Source organism: Saccostrea cucullata, unplaced genomic scaffold, assembly GCF_032062105.1.
Source record: "Saccostrea cucullata isolate Sc308-1 unplaced genomic scaffold, CSIRO_AGI_Scuc_v1 ctg247, whole genome shotgun sequence".
NCBI lineage: Eukaryota > Metazoa > Mollusca > Bivalvia > Ostreida > Ostreidae > Saccostrea > Saccostrea cuccullata.
Genome location: NW_026934500.1, coordinates 403,973 through 423,793, shown reverse-complemented (window position 1 = coordinate 423,793; position 19,821 = coordinate 403,973). Strand labels below are relative to the sequence as shown.

General features: G+C 33.2%; 1 protein-coding gene across 3 annotated transcripts in view; it reads left to right on the top strand.

The window, feature by feature from the left end:
- Nucleotides 1-8,419: 8,419 nt before the first annotated feature.
- LOC134240866 (TPR repeat-containing protein DDB_G0287407-like) overlaps nucleotides 8,420-19,821 on the top strand; it is a 39,888-nt gene continuing 28,486 nt past the window's right edge. For all 3 annotated transcript variants that reach the window (XR_009986536.1, XM_062722956.1, XM_062722957.1), the window contains exons 1-11: nucleotides 8,420-8,683; nucleotides 8,830-9,006; nucleotides 9,784-9,921; nucleotides 14,054-14,092; nucleotides 16,013-16,202; nucleotides 16,838-16,984; nucleotides 17,518-17,744; nucleotides 18,720-18,881; nucleotides 19,152-19,256; nucleotides 19,360-19,427; nucleotides 19,650-19,734. Coding sequence is in view for 2 of the 3 variants with exons in the window: in XM_062722956.1 (XP_062578940.1) it covers nucleotides 8,420-8,683; nucleotides 8,830-9,006; nucleotides 9,784-9,921; nucleotides 14,054-14,092; nucleotides 16,013-16,202; nucleotides 16,838-16,984; nucleotides 17,518-17,744; nucleotides 18,720-18,881; nucleotides 19,152-19,256; nucleotides 19,360-19,427; nucleotides 19,650-19,734 (1,602 nt within the window). In the remaining variant the exon portion in view is untranslated. The remainder of the gene's footprint in view (nucleotides 8,684-8,829; nucleotides 9,007-9,783; nucleotides 9,922-14,053; nucleotides 14,093-16,012; nucleotides 16,203-16,837; nucleotides 16,985-17,517; nucleotides 17,745-18,719; nucleotides 18,882-19,151; nucleotides 19,257-19,359; nucleotides 19,428-19,649; nucleotides 19,735-19,821) is intronic.

Below are 19,821 nucleotides of genomic sequence, written 5' to 3'. Positions count from 1 at the left end.
ACTATCGAGAGTAATATATATATTTTGCTTCCTTAATTGCACAGTCCCCAGTTCTGTATATTTTAAAAGTTTTTGGTGGTTCAGTGCAATAACGACTGTTTAGTTTTATCGTTCCGTTCATGTTTTAGGTAAGTTCTTGTATAACATCCACAGTCTCTGTATTTATCCGTTCTTTCCAGGGATCTTGGTCTTTCAAGAGAACGAGAAATATTGTCTTGTCTACTAGGACGGTCCCAAAGTCGGTAGAAACTAGACAATTTCAGTCCATCCATTTTACCAAACCTCGCCTCCAACGAATCTTTGCAGTTTTCACAACTACAGTCAAGATGCAAAGAGGGCGCTGAAGTACTTAGCTGGTCACAGGAACAGGACTCGCTGGAATCCAGACTCCGCGAACAGTGACTGGACTTTTCTTCCAGACGACCTGGTAGTGAAGAAGCAGACGAACTCATATAGGACTTGGAATGCATCTTCTTGCTGAGGATTTCACGATACAAGGAATCGGTCGAACTTTTATGGTGTTCTCTTTTGGTTTTTCTCATGTCTTTATGGCTTCCTTCGGATAGCAAATGCTGCTGCATATCAAGAATCAGATTGTTCCAGCAGCGTGACAAATTCAATTTTGGTTAAATGGAAGCGAACATACCCAATTTATATACTTTGTGCAGTGTCTTAAATGATGACACACTCACGATGGATTGACGCATATAAGCACGATTTTGTAGGTGTTTAATTGTCAATAATTACCCGACCAAACACGATGAATGGGATTTTAAAGTCCCAAAAAGCGCTAGAGCCTTGATATGCAGGTTCTTAGTATATTTACACATCGGATGTCAAAGTGTTCCTTGTCAAAGTCAATCAGTTAAATACATTCCCACATAAACAACATGTCAAAAGCGAGAAAAGTGGACTTCTTTTTCTACTTATGTCAATATTAGAAATGCAGAAGTAACCGATATCTTTCAAACACAGCACACCGTGACGTAGAAATGTGTTTTGGACCTTGAGATTTTTCATTATATTTGAGATATCATATGAGTGCCAATGTAAACTTTGAAAAGAAAAACAACTTAATTAGTTTATCTTTGCACTGGGGTGTTATTATTTTGTTACAATGTTGAAAAGAAAAATTGAAGATCAATGCTAATCTTGAATAGTGTATTTTATCGGCTAATACGAAATATCACAAATTAATTGCGTATAGACTTTGTGAATTTTGTAACAGGTCTTTCAATGGCCCTGGCAGACTTGATACCGGTAAATATAAAAGTAAACAAAACACTTATTTTTTAAAATTCTTTTTAAATAATGAAAATTTTATGACAATTCTCGATGTTCGACACAGGACGCAATTTGAGGCAATGCGAAATTGTTGGGTTTATTAATGGAAAAGTAAGTTTTTGGACTCTACCAATAACCTACTCGACGGACAAAGGAGAACCGAAGTGCATTTGTAAAAAAAATACTTTAAAGTAACACTATACACTGTAAAAAATGAGTGTTTTATAAATAAACACCATATTGCAACAGATAATAAACACTTCAACACGTTTAGAATTTAAACACCTCAAAAAGTGTTTAAGAAATAAACACGTTATAATGTTTAAATTCTAAACACATGATGTTTAATATTCGACACTTCAAAAACACATAATGTTTAAATATTAAACACTGAATAAACACTTAGAGTTTACTACATAAACACCTTGAGTGTTTAAAATTTAAACATTTCATGTTTAATAAATAAACGTGTTCAACCTAAACACTTAAACACTTAAACATGTTTATTCGATGCAACAGATAATAATCACTTAAACATGTTTAAAGGTCAATTTTTAAACACTTCAACGTGTTTATTTTACAAAATAAATAAATACTTAAACGTGTTTAAAAGTTTTCAACATTTTTATTTGAAACAAATATAAATCAGTACAAAACACACTGTGGTTTATAATGAATATATTGTACATTAAGCTTTTTTTTAAATTAATAATTGATTTAATGTTGATTGAGGGTTCAAACTTTATAAACAGCTGAAACATTAAATAACACATTTACCAAACACATGGATACATTATTCAATTTTAGTTGAAAAAATAGAATTCTCAAAATAAACTAGCATGAGCATGTAAAACCTGCATCTTTAAACTAAACTCCAATAAATTGGTGGCTGGAGGGGGGGTGTCTTTGAAATATGAAAAAAATACATTATCGCTTAATAAAATGAAATGTTTTTCATCAGTAAAATTTAAAACATTTTTTAAAAAAGGCTAGATCATCTTTTACATCTTTTTTAATAATTCAATAAATAAAACAAGCAAAATGATGAATAAATATGATACAAAAAACTGAAAATAATATTTGTTGTCTGGGTACAGCATGTATAATATGTACTTGTATTACACTAATAAATCTAGTTGTAAATGTTACAAGTTTATACTTTCACAAATATTCAGAGTTTTAACCAAATAACGAATTTTTTCCAGTTTTGAATTGTAAAGGACCAATTCTTGCTACTAAACAAGATGGGGTATCACTCACTCAATATCCATATCATATTCTAACCGAGTTAAACAGTCTAGCTCCTCTGGTTGCGGGTAACATTCAGGTTCTTCTACAACGGATGATGATCTCTAGTTTTCCATTCTAGAAAAACTGTATTCACCCCAAGTAGTTCTAATTCCTTCATATCCTGAAAGATGGATGAAAAAATATTCACTATGCAAATTCAGATAATTATCTGTAAAAGAATACATAAAGATAAAAAAAAAGATTGTTATTGTTCACGCCAATTTTAATTAATATATTATACATACTGAGAAACAAGTTTGGAATAAAAATCTGCAATCAATTCAAATACCTGTAAATCATACATGTATAAGCGTACAGTCTGTTCACTAAAAAAAATAAATGTTCATGTACCTGTAGGAGCAACCCATAAGCAAAAATTAAGAAAGGGGGGGGGGCTACCTTGTCCCAAGGCATTTTCTATCATGTATCACACTCCCTCACAAGGAGTTTCCTTAAAGAATACATGTATGTGCACGGGCTGGAGATGAAATTATTGTTGGTAGGTGCAGATCTGTAGCGTAATAGTTTTATGTATTAGTTATAGTCAAAGGCAAATACATAAAAACCATAACGCTACAGATCTGCAGCTAGTACATGTGCGAGTGTGGTATTGTTGCATGTTAAGGAGCATAAATATTAGCAACGGTAGGTACCTAATTGGATTATTTTCATTTATCAGGAACCAATGGTGTGTTGGGGGGGGGGGGGGGGCTTCTTCTTTTAAGACTCACTAGTGGAGTGACAATCCTAGAAAAAGATGCTTAGTTTTCGAGTTTAATGGACCGGCATACCCTACGGCTGAAAGTTATATTTTATAAAAGAGACATCCCTCCTCATACATTTTCGCCCGGTCGTAGAGTTTTCTCATGTCAAATTTTTTTTTAATTTGCGATGAAAGTGAAAAGAGGGGGGCGGGGGGAGTATTTAAGTCGTTTATTTTACTTGCTGATAATATTCTTTTTTAAAGATTAATTATTAATTTAAAAAAAATACTAATTTGTGTATGATAGGATAGCTACAGGTATCTAAATTTACAATGCAAAATTAATCAGGAATATTATTTGCCTTTAAAAAAACCTATGTTTTGTTACAGAAACTTCGTTAATTTCAACAAATTATATTCAGTTCAATTATTTCATGCAATATTGTTAACGAATGTTTACCTAAGCGTTAGAAAGATTTATAAGACAATGATTTCTTATCAAATAAACCGCACTTTTTTAAAGACATCCTCACACTTAGTCTTGTATTCTACTTGATCTAAAATATTTTGTGTAACTGGAAACGGATTATAGAATACCATTATGTCTATGACAATGACTCCATCGATCAAAATATTGTTAAATATATTAAATCGGCTTCTATTATCAATAAGATAACGCTAATATTCAGTTTGAATTTAAATTAATGAGCATTTGAAAGTAATTTTCCTTTTTTCAATTTAAAAAAAAACACGTCAAGGACAAACATGTCACTTTTCCTTCACATTCATGTTTGAACAAGGTATCTTGCATGATTGGATATTGCCTTTCTACTTCATAAGCAATACAAATTAACGCAAGTATGAAACAGAAAGAGAAAAACGATTTTAGTGTTTCATCTTAAAGACTGTCTATAACTTTACAGAAACTATTTCATGTTTCCTTCGGAAATATATTTTAGTGTTTTCTACAGCAAAAACATGGACTTTGTCATTATTCAAACTAAGGGATACATATTTTGTTTGTACGCATTTCCTCATTTACATGTACATACCGCCAAAAATTGAACTCACTTGGAAAACTCGTGGTTTGTTCTGTCGTAAGAAAGCTTTTTCGATATTTTTCCTTTTGAGAAAGAATTGTTAGTTTTGCTTCAAGAATTAATGTCTCATATTAATTTTACAAATTGCAATAGAGACAGAAGAAATAGTACTATATACGCTTTCTTTAAGCAACCTCAGAAACTACAAGGAATTTCTAACATTCTTTTTAGGACTTCTGATGAATTGACAAAGACTACTGAGTATTTAGGCAATCAGCCTTTTTTCAAAATTCAAAGATATTTCCAGTCAGCAGATGAAAAAAGCCACGCATGACATGCATTTAATGTGAATATTGCCACGTGATCAACATTTTGCACTGTTCTAATTATTATCTACCCACCTAAGTATCTTTTTAAGGATCGGCTATCATTACTTTTACAGTGTAGCTCTTTTACAAAGTTTCTACTTTTATACTTTTCAAATGAAACATATTCTTGAAAAGTTAACAATAAAGATATACATGTATGTGTACATGAAAACCAATGAATAGAAATTACAGCTCTAGCAAACATATTACGTCATTAATTTAACTCTTCACCCCTTTTCAAAGAATTGCAACTTCAACACCAATACGTGTTTAAAATCTTTCAAAATCCCAAAATCTTTACAATATAACCTGCTTAATTTATGAGTAAACGCTTATTCAAAAGTGCACCAAATTAAACGTAAATTTTCAAATCATAGACAACATTCATTGATAGAAAATTGACCTTTTTAGACAGAGAAATATTAAGACTTTAAACATTCTGTTTTCTGTCCTTTGGATGAGACCGGAATAATGAAATTCAGTTTGAGAACAAGGGTGACCTCTAGAAGAATTTTTACTAAAAAAGCTTTTTAAAAAGCGTCGAAGAACAATTTCTTTAAAAAATAATGAATCAGATGGAAAAGGCTTAATAGAGACATTACATTTTAAAAAGAGCGAAATTTATGGTCATATTTCGGGTTTTTTTTAAGGGGGTGGGGGGTGGTTGTGTGGGGTGGGGTAGGGGTGATGGGTGTTGTTGTTCTTTTTTTTTTCTTCATTACTTTGTGTACTAAATATTAAGTGATTGTACGTAAAGAATAACGTACATTAGCACTAAACCTTTTAAGTCTAAATAAAATACTAGACAAACCTTTCATTTTACAGACAGACAAACGGGCATTCTTATTCAATTTTTCGTTCCTTTTCCATGAAATCAATATATTCACCAATAAATAAAATTCCTGTACAAATATACATGATTTTCACGAATTCCTTGAACTTTTCTTTATAAGTACAATATTATGGTCAGATTTCATTCATTGATCTTTGATCTCCTTTTATTTTAAATTTTGACCATAGAATTTTCTACGACCGGGCAAAAATTATTGCCTGATAATATATCTAACCAAAATAGTACAAATCAGCCGTAGGGTAGAGTGGTACATTAAATTCAAATTTTTGATGGTCTTGTCACTCCACTACACCTCTCACGGTTAAGTATGATCTTTGTTTAAATCCCTTACCTTTATCAAGTAATGTTTGCTTCTCAGGATTCATAACAGATGAATGTCCCTGCAAATTTTAAAATTAGATATCAAGACTACATAAGCATTTATTTTTTACCTCTGCGCATGGCCGGATTGCACTTAGACGATTACTAACTAAAGGAAACAATCCTGCATTTCATAAATGCAAAGCATTTTAGATCTCTGATGTATTCAATATTCTTTTTTAAAAGATTTTACGTAAAGAAATGTATAAATTTACCTCCTATTTCCTTGCTAGATGTGGTGTTTCTTGTCAGTATGTGCGTGATTCTGTATCTTCTGCGTTCAAATGGCATGCTATGACATAATCAACTGCGTCATTTTCTATCATAACGTATTAAACACTGGTGTTTAATTTGCAATTTCTATATAAATACCATGTGTTTAATTTATAAATATATATGGTTAAGAAATGAACACTCGTGTTAAACACCGGTGATTAAAATATCGATACAATTATAGAAAATATCATAATATTTGTTTCTATTTCCTCTTTAATAGTTTCTAAAAATTTTGAAATTTTGGCACAAAATTACTACCAATTAATGTTAATTGTGAATGCGTTTGGTATGATCTAAAGTCAACATATTGCCTTGCTATTTGTATTTTTTTCTGTGTCGATAAATATCTAATATTATGTGCGGAATTACTTCGTAAATTAAGACATTGTAAAAATGACAAATTCATACAGCAAATACGAAGAAGCAACACCTTATTTATATTTTGATTTGATGCATATGAATATTACGTGTTTAAGACGGATGATTAAACACCCTACTTATTGAACACCAGTTTAAACATCAGTGTTTATATATAAAACGCTAGTGTTTTGTATTTAAACGTACTATGTTTAATTGTTAAACACGACTGTTTAAAAATTAAACACAAGTTAAACATCATTTTTTACAGTGTACAAAGAAATAACTGTTTCTTGTTCATGTTTGTCTAAATCATGACTCCCAGGGGCTTTATTTTCTGGGGCCACAATATGCAACCAGAAATCTAATTTGAAATATAACAAATCTTTTAAAAAATCATCTCAAGAACAGTAATTATTTAAATTCATATAATTTAGACTTAGATCATTGGTATAATACCCAGATGCAAAAGTAAAGATTTTCAAGAATTCGGGCATTTTCACTATATCAAATCAAAAGTGCCCCGCCTTAATACCAAAATCCTTGACCTTGGGGCCATGAAATCAACAATGTTGGTAGAAGATCTAGACTCAATGCTGATTACATTCATATTATGGAAGTATCATCAGGAGTGTAGAATTAAGTTTATTCAAATCATGACCCACGGAGTAGGGAGGGGTACAAGGTTTTTCAAAGGAATATATAGGAATACATAGGATTGAAAAAAAAAAATACTAGTAATCTTATCAAATACAGCAAAAACATTATTTTCTTATTCTTACGGAATCATCCTCGGGTATACTGTAGCGCTAATTCAAGTTTTTTTTTTCAAGACTCGGGTGGAAGTGGGAGTGCGAGGTTCGCGAGAGCCTCGTCATCGCGAATATTTCTCGCCGCGAAGCCTCTTTGTCTTTTACTATCAGATACAAAAAACTTGATCGCGAAAATTGATCATTGTGAACTATTTTATCCTAGGAAAATCGCGAAATAAAGTCGTCGCGAATAAAAGTTGGTTTACAGTAATCTGATCAAATACAGCAAAAACATTATTTTCTTATTCTTACGGAATCATCCTCGGGTATACTGTAACGCTAATTCAAGTTTTTTTTCAAGACCCGGGTGGGAGTGGGAGTTACAATGGGCAATGAATTTTTAGCTCACCTGAGCTGATAGTTGGGCAAGTGAGCTTTCTTGGTCACATTTTGTACGTCGACCGTCGACCACTTTACACATGTTCGACTAGGTTCTTCTAAAGAACCACTGGCCTAATTTCAACCAAACTTGCAAAAAAAGTATCTTTGGGTAATGGGGAATCAAGTCTATTCAAATGAATTAAGGGTCATGTATTCTTCCAAGGGGAGATTACAATTTAGTATAAAAAATTAATGGCCTTTAAAAAAGAAATTCTTCTCCAAAACCAGTGGGCCGGGAAAATTGAAGCTTATATGGAAACATCCTCAGGTAGTGTTCAGTTTATTCAAACTATGACCCCCGGGGTAGTTCAGGGTTGCAATAGACGATCAAAGTTTTAAGATCGTCTTATATCAGAATAGGAATACATATATAGGTTAAATTATAAATCTTCTCAATGCCATAAAAAGTCGTAGAAATATGATGACCTGGTCAAGGTAGTAATGATTTTCAAGGCTGTTTAAATCATCATCCCCTCCAGTCCCTAAACTACCGGCTTAAATAACTGATTTATAACTGATTTAGACTGCATAATCAATGCCACACTGCTCAGGTGAGCATTGTAGTCAATGGGCCTGTTGATTAATTATATATTCTCTATTCTTTTTTCTTTTCTTTTTATTTCTATGTGTGGGGGTGGGGGGGGGAGCTTTGAAAAAATGAGTCGGGTTCAAAATTTGTCTTATCCGCATACAGCATGGACGACATGAAGTTGAAAGATCCTCGGACATGTCGAATTTTCTTCTCTTCTCCATTTGGAGGGATGGAGGAAGAAAGAGAAGAACTGACAAAAAAATACTTTCCCCAAATCCATCATTTTTGTAACAAGTATGGGGTAAACTTCGTCGCTGTTGATATGAGATGGGGTATAACATCGGAAGCTTCTGCCAGCTCCCAAGTTATTAACATTTGTCTAAGAGAACTAGATCGATCCGACTTCTTTGCGGGATTTTTTGGACAGGTATAAATTACACTCATTCATTTGTTGTATCTCGAGATTTTTCATTTTTAATCAATAGACAGAACCCTTGCTAAATACGCTAATTATTTTTGGTATCGAATGTAAACATGCGTATTTCGATCCCGATTTGTTTACTTTATAATCAGAGGTATGGCTGGCATGGTCGAGATGACAGCAGCCTACAAGACAACTTTGATAATGCTGTTGGCAGATACCCATGGCTGGATAAAGTTAGAGACAGAAGTGTCACAGAACTGGAGTTTTTACATGGCCATCTCAACAACCCTGGGGCATTACCAGCTGTTCTTTGTTTTAGGAATAAAGTAAGTTGAACGAATAACCTATAAAAAGCAAAAACCATCTTGTCAGTCTATCCTTCATTCTGCATTGTAAGTACACATAGCAATTAAAACTGTGCATACTCAGTTGTTATCCCCTCATTATTAAGTTGGAATAGAGCTGGAAGGGTAATCGTAACACGATTGTGTGTGTATGTTAGTTTGTGTGTGTTAGTTTGTTAGGTGTGAAACAGAAGTGTTGCGATTTGCATCAGGATTGATGTCCAATGCAGCCTTGATTTATAGGTATGCTCCTTATGAGGGGGATGCTTTGCTTTCTGTTGTGTCTGTTATTTAAACAAATAATTGATAAAAAATAATAATAGCAATGTATTTAAATGGGCATGCGCTATGTATTTATCTTCAGCAGAGAACAACATTTTAAAATCAATAAAGTGTATAAATTCAGTTTCAAAGTTTAAGTTTTAATATTTCTTGTGTCAGTGCATTCCAGTTCATGGTATGAGTTGAGTTTTCAAGTTCGTTATAAAAAACTTACACATAAGAAAACCTTTGTTATTATAATGAAAATTTTACTGATCTCTCAGTTTGACTATTATTTGATCGATTGCAATTACATGTACATGTACATGTATATATGGAAGTAAAATTTGAGTTCTTAGGGTCTTCTTTATTAACCAAACTTTACTGTATAATATACTATATAGCTTACTCATTAAAGTGTATCATTAGCCCTCTCTTTTTTTGAGCTCTTTAACTCTTTGTTAGTGTATACACTAGCTGTTTTGTTGCTATTTATAGGAATATGATGACAAGGAGAGAGAGGAGGGTAAAAAGAGAGGAGACAAGAAACACGTGTTTAAATACTCGACAGAGAGTGACCTAGCCACTCAGTTAATGGAGGATCTGAAACAACGCTGCTCTCAAACTAAGGACAAGGTTATATAGTCCAGTATTCTTCATGCTTGTATAAATTATAAGCATATCATTTACAGTAAAGATAATGAAAATTATACCTCTTTCTAGTTGCATATACACTGTAAAAGGATTAAAATAACATATACAGTGATGTGCCGTAAGTGATTGTCCAAATTTAATTTTCTTTATGTTACTTTACATTTTCACACATCTTCGTCAATGCTGTATCGTTTAACCATGGCATCAATGTTAACTAAAGAAGAAGGTATGGTTTGGGCTTTATTGTGCCCTAAAAATTTAATGTTCTTAAAAAGTTATAAAATTGGCTTTAACAAGAGTTGAATAGATGAATATGATAAATCATTAAAGAACATGGCATCAAGGAGGACCGTTTTGGAAATATGACGTCATTAATTTGGTACATTTCTAAGTTTAATTAATGCAGAAAAGCCTCAGAGAGACTCTTTCTGTGCTTTTTTCCCTTCAGAAAATAGTTTCTGTCACTGTCGCCCACTTCAATTTTTTTAATATATTATGTAAACTGCTTTGAAAAATCACTTATCTCAAAAGCTTTGTGGGTGACAGTGGCAGGATATGTTTTCTGAAAGAAAATTTCACTGAAAATTGATGTTTTTAAGCAGCTTTTTAAGAAAATACGGGAAAATGCACACGTTAATGACTGTCACTCACAATTACAAAGCAAAATTTATTTTCGTCTTCGTTTGAAGTGAATTTTCAGAAATCTAAAAAATAATTTTAAGCAAGCGAGTTTATCACTTGTAGAGACGACTATAAAGGGTTGAGAGATGGATAAAATGTACAGATAGTTAAATAATGTGTCTAGAATTATTCCAGGGTTCGACACTAACGCCAGCCCGCTGGCCCGGGACAACTGAATATTGAGGTCGGGCTACCAAACATGTCTTTAAACTTGCCCTGTAGGGCTACAGTAAATTTTACCAATTACTCACTAAGAGCAAGAAAAATAATTATGATTTACACACAATATACCTGATAATTGTTAAATTTATTTTCAAATATGTTTATAATCATCATAATTATTATTTTTGTAAGTCAAAATGTAAACTTTAAAGGTGATTCGAAATAACTTAAATGATTATAAATATGGAATTTTTTGATAGAAAAAATGTCTTAAGTACAATCATAGAGTGACATATAATTTTTACCCAAAATACAGCCAGAATGCAGGATTTCCCATCTCAAAATTTCCAGGGGAAGGCCCCCCGTACCCCCACCAGCAGGAGGGGGAAACCACCTCCCGCACCTACCCCCCTCGTCGCTTCGCGACTCAGCCACCAGCCTCCGGCTGCTGGACAACTAATACATGAACAGGGCTAGTAGAAATTAGAAATGGCTAGCCCTGCTGACAACTATGGTTTCAAAGTTAGTGTCGATCCCTGGAATTAGGGAGTGAAAGGTAGTTAATTGACGGATGCTGGAAAGTGGAGAAATTCTCCCCAAAAGTGCGCAAAAAATATTGCGCCGTAAATTGCACTTTTTTGCATTACCGGATCTGTAGCGTTATGGTCAAAGACTAATACATAAAACCATAACGCTGTAGATCTGTAGCTATGGGGAGAGGGGGGGGGGTTATGTAATCTGAAGAAAAAAATTAATGCTTTGAAAATTCGCTCTTTGGTATATATTCACTTTGTCAGCTTTAAATATTGTGTGTTTTCCTGTATGCTTTTAAAATTGTGAAAGTACTTTTTGAAATGCTTAATTTTGTTTGCGGCCAATTTGATGCTTTGCATCAATTTTACTTGTCTTTCTTAGTATCATGCCCTGCAGAAACCATTTATCACGTAAAAAAGATCCAGGGTATCAGCACGTGATTCATCCTGAGAGGCCTACTTCTTCATTTTGATGACAAAAAATTATTATTTATCAGTGGCTTTATTACATCCATGAATACATTTGATGAGTAAATTCACTAAAATTTCTATTTAATTTTTCAAAATTATTCTTTTTATTTTGCTTTGACAGTCTGAAATAAAAAATAATCAATTTTTTCAGCTTTAAATATCATGTGCTTTCCTTGCATGGTCATTGGAAGCTTCGAAATTGTGAAAGTACTTCTAGAAATGTTAAATTTTGTTTGCGGCCGATTTGATGCATTGCATTTTTTTTTAAAGATCGATCCCGTTCCCTATCTTCACCTTTTTCAGGTAAGTTGTCATCATACCCCTTTTAAAAAACAACAATGCTGCAAGTATATGTGCCACAGTTATGGGAGGGGGGGGGGGGCGAAACGAGATCTTTTGAGATCGGGGCCGTAACAAAAGATTAACATTTGATTTAAAGAGAAACGAAAGCTTACAGATAGTTAAATTTGATTGATTGTATGTTGTATAACGTCCCTCTCAAGAATTTTTCACTCATAATATGGAGACGCCACCACTTGCAGGTGGATGGCTGCAAATTTTGTCCTATACTCGGCACTGAGGGCAATTTAGCAGGTAGGGATCTTTTTCGCGCCATCAGCTACTGCGACACGGAACCTCGGTTTATACGGTCTCATCCGAAGGACCGGTCTCCACGTCTCCCAGAATTATATTTGAGCCGTATGAACGATTTTAATTTTCAACTTTAAACTTCTATGCAATATAATAATTGTTTTTCGTTTTATGTATTCTGGTTTTATAAATATGTACACTTGACTTTGTTTCATGACAATATTGTTTGAAAATAGTTATACCTCCCAAAGAAAGTTGTTGAACAAAGAACAAAGTGAGTTTGGACCACTGCTTAAATTCGCCCGAAACAACAGTGATCAGGACTTTAAAAAAAAAAATTGCCGTGACTTCAAATTAGGATTTCAGACATGTTTAACGAAAAATGAAAAAAAAAAAAGAAACATGCAAAACTGAAAAAAGTATACAGAGATAACACGCGATCATCAAAGGAAAAACACCGCAACAATGATACAAATTTTATTTATCTCTGTATACTTTTTAAAAGTTTTACATGTTTCGTTTTTTTTGTGTTGAAATTAATAAAACAAGACGGCTCTGAATATTTACCTCATTTCCTGTACATGTAGTTCATTGTGTGTGCTTAGTGAGTTTATGCGAGTCAAAAACTAAACCCGCTGTGTGAATTTCATTTTGGATTTAAAAGTCGACGTGCAAAATTATTATTTTTCTTATTTTAGGGAAGGTATTCCTTCACTATGTTTACATGACTTTGTATTTACTTTTCCCCTAATTATTCGGTGCAAGTCATGGGTCATTTATTAGAATTATTTCATCATCACCCTGGCATGCTCTATCTTGATAGATCACGGTTGTTACATGTAGATCACAGTTATAGCCATGATGTATCAGAAATAAAACACAGCGATCATCAAAGGAAAAAACACCGCAACAATGATACAAATATTACAAAGACAAGAGGGAATTTTTTTTTAATTAAAAAAAAATAATCTCTTCAGAAATATGTTTATTTATTATAATGTCACGAAAAGCGGTTTCCATCAACAAATATGTAATTTTTGCGATTCAGAATAAATGGCGTTCATATCTAGCTGTTCGACTTGTGGTCGAATGTGTTCGACTTGCGATCTATACTAATTTAGTATCTCGGGCTTTTCCTTCAAAATTGTATCATTCGGTTGTTACAGTAAACAGCATGCTAAAATGACGCTTAGGATACACATTTCAATACATCTTTGGGTTTATGACACGCATAATGCATCGTGTTGTTTGTCACCTTGACGGTGAATGTAAATAGGTGTTCGATTTGCGATCAGTTTACCCTACCGTAAAAATCAGCTGCATGGAGGCAGTCATTCAACGCATCTGGATGAACATCCCGATTTACTATGTTTACTATGTTCATAGCTTATACAGGTCGATCTCCAGACGAAAACAGAAAGTTCTAAGGTCAAAAGGCTATATAACTAAGTATTAAGGTAAGAAAAAGTGTTGTAATCTTTATTTCTGTGTTTTATGTTTCCGAAGCGTCAAGTTACTATGGCGGCCATTTTGAATTTTGAATCACTAATGGCACATCACTGTATATAAAATTATATAAGTGCATGTATATGATGAAAATTATTGAGAGAGAGAGAGAGAGAGAGAGGAAACTGATTTTAGTCTTTTAAAAAATGTTTTATTTTTATTTTTTCCAGACTTACGGAGTTCATCTGAGCTATCCAAACCCTCAGGAAGTAATTATATATATATTGACTATACATGTATTTTGGATGTCAAGATAAGTTTTAATTTTGAAATAACACACTGAATACTACCTTAAACAGGTTCTAATGACATACATTTTGTACCTATAAGTTATCAGGATATTTCTGAGTTGGTAATTTTTAAAATTCAGTTTCCAGTATACTGTAAAACAATTATTTGCAACATCTGTTATTCACAAATTGTCAGTTTGAAACTTATCTGCTATGATTCTACCCAAATACAAAATAAATAGTAATGGTTGGCAGTATTTGTGAGTAGTTAAAGATCATTTAACTCATAGATATTTCTTGCATATGAGTAATGGTTGGTTTACAGTAAATCTCCCCCTCCCTGCCCTTCCCCAGTAACCTTAAAAGGGACATAGACATAATGTTTAAGTTTTTATTCTTCAAACAAAATGACAATGCAAGTGTGGCCATGTCTCTTTATTATTGAAAAAAAAATACATTCATTTGGATAAATTCTGATCAGTACTTTATTATCACTTTAGTAAATTTTTATGCCCCCATAAACGAAGTTTTGGGGGTATATAGTTTTTGTTGTGTCTGTCCGTCTGTCTGTCTCTGTCTCTCTGTCTGTCTCTCTGTTTGTCTGTCCGCAAAAACTTTAATCTTGCTCATAACTTTTGATTTAGTGGAACTATGACTTTCATATTTCACATGTGTATTTCTTGTGACAAGACCTTTCTTTGGGTACCACCAAATTTAACCTTTTGACCTTGACCTTGGAGTTTGACCCACTTTTACATAAAAATTCCAAACTTTTTTTTTTGGCCATATCTTTTAAACAGTAGAAACCAGGTTGGTATGGAAAAACCTTTCATTGGATACCAACAACCTTGACCTTTGGACGTTGACCTTGGAGATTTCCTTACTTATGAAAAAACTTTAACCTGGGCCATAACTTTTGAATGGTAGGGAATAGGGCTTTCATACTCCATATATGTAATCCTTGTAAAAAGACCCTTCATTGGATACCCAGAACTTTAACCCTTTGAACTTGACCTTGGAGTTTGACCTCCTTTAAAGAAGCAAAGCTTGACTAGAACTTTTAAAGGGTTAGGGCTAGTGCTTTCATACTTTACATATTTAATGCTTGTGACAAGACCTTTCATTTGATAGCAAGACCTTTGACCCTATGACCTTGGAGTTGGACCTACTTATTAAATTTCTAACCTTGGCCATAACTTCTGAACGTTTAGGACTTGGGCTTCCACACATTACATATGTATTCCTTGTGGCAAGACCTTTCATTTGATACCAATTACCTTGACCTTTTGACCTTGACCTGGGAGATTTTCATACTTATGAAAAAAATCTAACCTTGGCCATAATTTTTGAATGCTTAGGGCTAGTGATCTCATATTATACATATGTTTTCCTTGTGAAAAGACCCTTCATTGGATATGAAGAATTCCAAACTGATGAAAAATTATTTACCCTGGCCTGATTTCATATTTCAGAGCTGTATTTCCAGTGAGTTTGCATTTAAGAAAAGTTTAATCTTCACTTATTTGTTGCAATAAGGGGGCATCAGTGTTTCACAAACACATCTTGTTTGCATTTTAATTGCATTGCATTGTAAACAGGGAATTATTTCAGAAAATTCTGAAATCAGGTGAAGTGCCTGAAAACTATGATTTTTAGTTTTGCTTGAAATATATCAGTTTTCACTGTAGTAGATCTTATTTGATATGTGTATAATAAAAACGTTGAATTCTTAAATAAATCTCAAAATAATTGTAGGGCAAAAGCAACAACTTTATGAGCAGCAAAATTAAAACCATTCATAGGGACTAAATAATCATAGGAAGGATAATGACAGAAATTGTTAAAAATTTGAGAATTGCTAAACTGATTGTGCTGTCATCCAGTGGTTGGTATTTACAGTGTGCCAAGATAATATTTGATGCTATCTGGAAGTATCTGAACAAAGTCCTGCCACAGCAGCAATCCACTGAAACTGAGACTAAGAGAAGTATACTGTTGGCTCAACACGATGCCTTCCTAGCCAGCAGACAGAAAATGTATGGAGTGCAAGACAAGAATTTATCATCTCTTTTGAGTCTGATTAATAAAGGTAACTAGTTAAAATATTGTAATTCAATGTAATGCTCTTTACTCGAAAAATGATAAAGTTTTGTTAGAATAATTAGCCTAGGTGGGTCTGCAATAGGGAATCAAAGTTTGATATATATTAAGCATACATGTATTATGCAAGCATTTAGAGAGAGATGGTAGGTTTTAATTCATTCACTGCAGACAATCTGAATGAATCATATGGTTTTTAGGATCAGAGTGGGGCTAAAATAGCCAGCCAGCCAGCCAGTGATTCAAAGTTTCACATCAGAATGCATATTAGGAAATTTTTTAGCAAAATTGTTTTTCCAGAGTAGAGGGACCACATGGAATCATAAAATATGCAAACATTTCCAAGTTCTGTTGAATCAACTTTTTGTTTTTGCAAACTCTAATTCTGTCTTAGACTCTATTGTAAAAAAATCTTCTTTTCCAGTCAAGAGCAGGAAACATATTGGGCTAGGCTGGGGCAACAATATAGATTCAATTTATTTCATGAAAATATTGTTGAATTAATATTTTAAAAATCATTTACAGATACAGCATTGTCAATGTAAATCAGGTGAGCATCATAGCCCATGGGCCTCTTGTTCCAAAATGTGTTTAATGTGACAGAAAACTGGATTTATATTGCAGAATCTTCAAGCCCACTTTTGGTGACTGGAACCTCAGGATGTGGAAAATCCACTCTGTTGAGTGTGTTTATTTCCAAAGTAAAGTCTGAGTACAGAAGTCAGTTTTGCCTGGTCTATCACTGTGTAGGACATGCAGAGGACAGTACAGGTAAGTCAGGGGACAGCACTGGTAAGTCAGGGGACAACACACATAAGTCAGGGGACAGCACTGGTAAGTCAGGGGACAACACACATAAGTCAGGGGACAGCACTGGTCAGTCAGGAGACGGCACTGTGGTAGTTTCTTTTTCTTTTCTATATATGGGCTATCAAAAGGAATTTGTACTTTGTCGTTGAAATTATGAATATGCAGTTTTTCAGTGGTAGAAATTCAAGAAGTTTCCTACCATAATTGTTAAAATATATTGAGATGAATTCCTATGATTTTGTGCAATCTGAAAGAAAAAGCAACACTATAGAATAAAAAAAAAATAAAGATTTGATTTTATTTAAAGAAATTAATTAACCACCCCCCCCCCCACCCCGGAAAAAAAGAAAACAAAACAAAGACACAGAAAGAGACAAATGCAATACACACAAACACACACAAAGATAGAAAATATTACAGTAATACAGGAATGTACTGGTCGATACTTTATTAAGTATTACTAACTGAAAGAATAATTCCTTTTTATTTTTCAGACCCTGGTCAGATCCTGCAGAGACTGACAGATGAACTGGAGTTTGCTGTTGATGTAATGGAGGGTAGAAGGGAGAGAACCACGCCCAGTAAGACAGAGGTAGAGGACGTGAGAGACATCATCAATCAGCTGTCAGCCAACATCAGTCAGGTCCAGAGTAAAGGCAAACAGTGTATCCTCGTTATCGACGGCGTGGACAAGGTGTCCAAAACATCCAGGACCGAGGAGGTGTGTATCAGAGAATGAAATCTAGTTAAATGTACCATTATTGTTAAATCTGAAATCTTGTAACTGTTTGGTTGTGACACCAAAAAGGGACTGGTACAAAATAGTGTAGAAGAGCATTTTTTTGCAACATCTTATCCTTTATAAATTTGACTATATGCTGGTGTTTCAAAGTGATATTTTTACGGTGAATTCCAAGTGTGGTTCTTTAAGTTGTGAACACTCATGCCTAAATTTTTATGTGTACATTATTTTACAGTAACACAAGAATAACTGTATTTTAAGCTGTTGGAGAGATCATTACACTTTTCTATTGAATTCACTGTTAAATACATTGTCGGATGCCTCTTTAATCAAGTGATAAGTAAAGACGAGATCACCCGTGGGTTTCCGATGATGACTGTTATACCGTGTGGTATTATATTGTGCAATCAAACACATGAAATTAAAAAAAATCTTTTTAAGTGTTAGAATAAAATCTTACTTCTTGTAATTTATTTAAAAAAGAAAATATGCCTCTTTAATGTAAATATTTAGTAAGTGAACAAGGACTTGTTTTTTTGTTTTTTTTTTAACAAATGAATTGAAATTAAAGTATGAAGAAAATCAGTATTTAATACAAAATGAAGCGATTGTAGTTGTTTTGTTTAAGTTTATAATTCCTCTAATGAAACAATTTTAAATCAATGACATTTGCTGATTTATATAGATCATATTTATTGTATGAGCAGAAATCTTAGCAATTTCTAGCAAGGATGTTAAAATAGCTAAGTGTAGATATCACTTACAATTTAATTCATATTAGAGATTACTGTTAACTTTTAATGCTCCATAAAATTGTTGGAATTACTTCTTGTTAAAATTTAACACTGTTTTTTAACTGCAGATATTTATACAGATCAAGAGCTTTGCTCTCATTGGCCTAAACCTGAAATTCCACTTATGACTTATTTGTGTGTCACTTATAATATTTAACAGGTTTTGTTTTGGCTTCCAAGAAATCTCCCGGATGGAACAAAAATGATAGTGTCAGCCAACTCCTCTCAGTCTGATATTGTAGAGGAACTCGTCACCAACAGATCTTACGACAAACTGGAAGTACAGGAATTATCTGAGGACCTGAGACAGGAAGTCTCTGAGGTCAGTCTAACTACCAAACTTTGTGAAGCCTGGATCTTCATATATCACTCAGTTTCTTCATTTATTGGAAAAATACAGTAATATATAATGAAGGCTTTTCTCTTTTTGGAAAAAAAAAAACAAAAGAAGAAGAAAAAATTAGTTGTTTAAAATGGACTTCAGTTCTTAAAGAATATTAATTATTGAATGTAATATATTGTAACAGCTCTGTCAGCGTCCTTGATATTTTAGAGTACATGTATATGTTGATGTTTTTGAAAATTATTTTAGAAAATGTTGATGGAAGTTGGAAAAGAGTTATCTCCCTCTCAAATGAGGAAAATTAAAGAGTCCAATGCAGCCAAAAATCCCAGATACCTGAAAGTCTTACTGAACGTAAGTTGAAAACTGCAAATTTATCAACAAAATCAAAGCAAACGTCATCATATCTTTCTCATCTATGCTAAATCATCTTTGCTGTATTATTTTTGTTTTTCAGGAACTGATTGTGTTTGGGTATTTTCGTCTCCTTGATCAGAAAATTGACTCTCTGTTGAAAAGTGGAAGGTAATGAGTTAAGTTTTGATGATACAATATCTAGCAAGAGAAAAAAATATATTTAAAATCTATTTGTGCTTTAGTCTATATTTTAAAAAAGTTATTCAGAGATAAAAAGCAAGGTACCTTTGTGATTAAAATCAGGCTGTATTGAAATTAGAAATAATGCCACTCTGCTTTTCATATCACAGAGAAAGCTTAGTTTGTAGTGTTTCAGTATTTTCTTTGCAGTGTTGATGAATTGTTTGAAAAAGTCTTGGAAAGATTAGAAGAAGACTACAGAGAGATTGAATTTGAGGGAAATTTAGTAGAACAGGTAACTTTTCAGAAGAAATAGATTTATTTTGAAGGGACCGTTTCAAATTAACTGTCTTCCTATGATTTATTTACAACTCTTGAATAT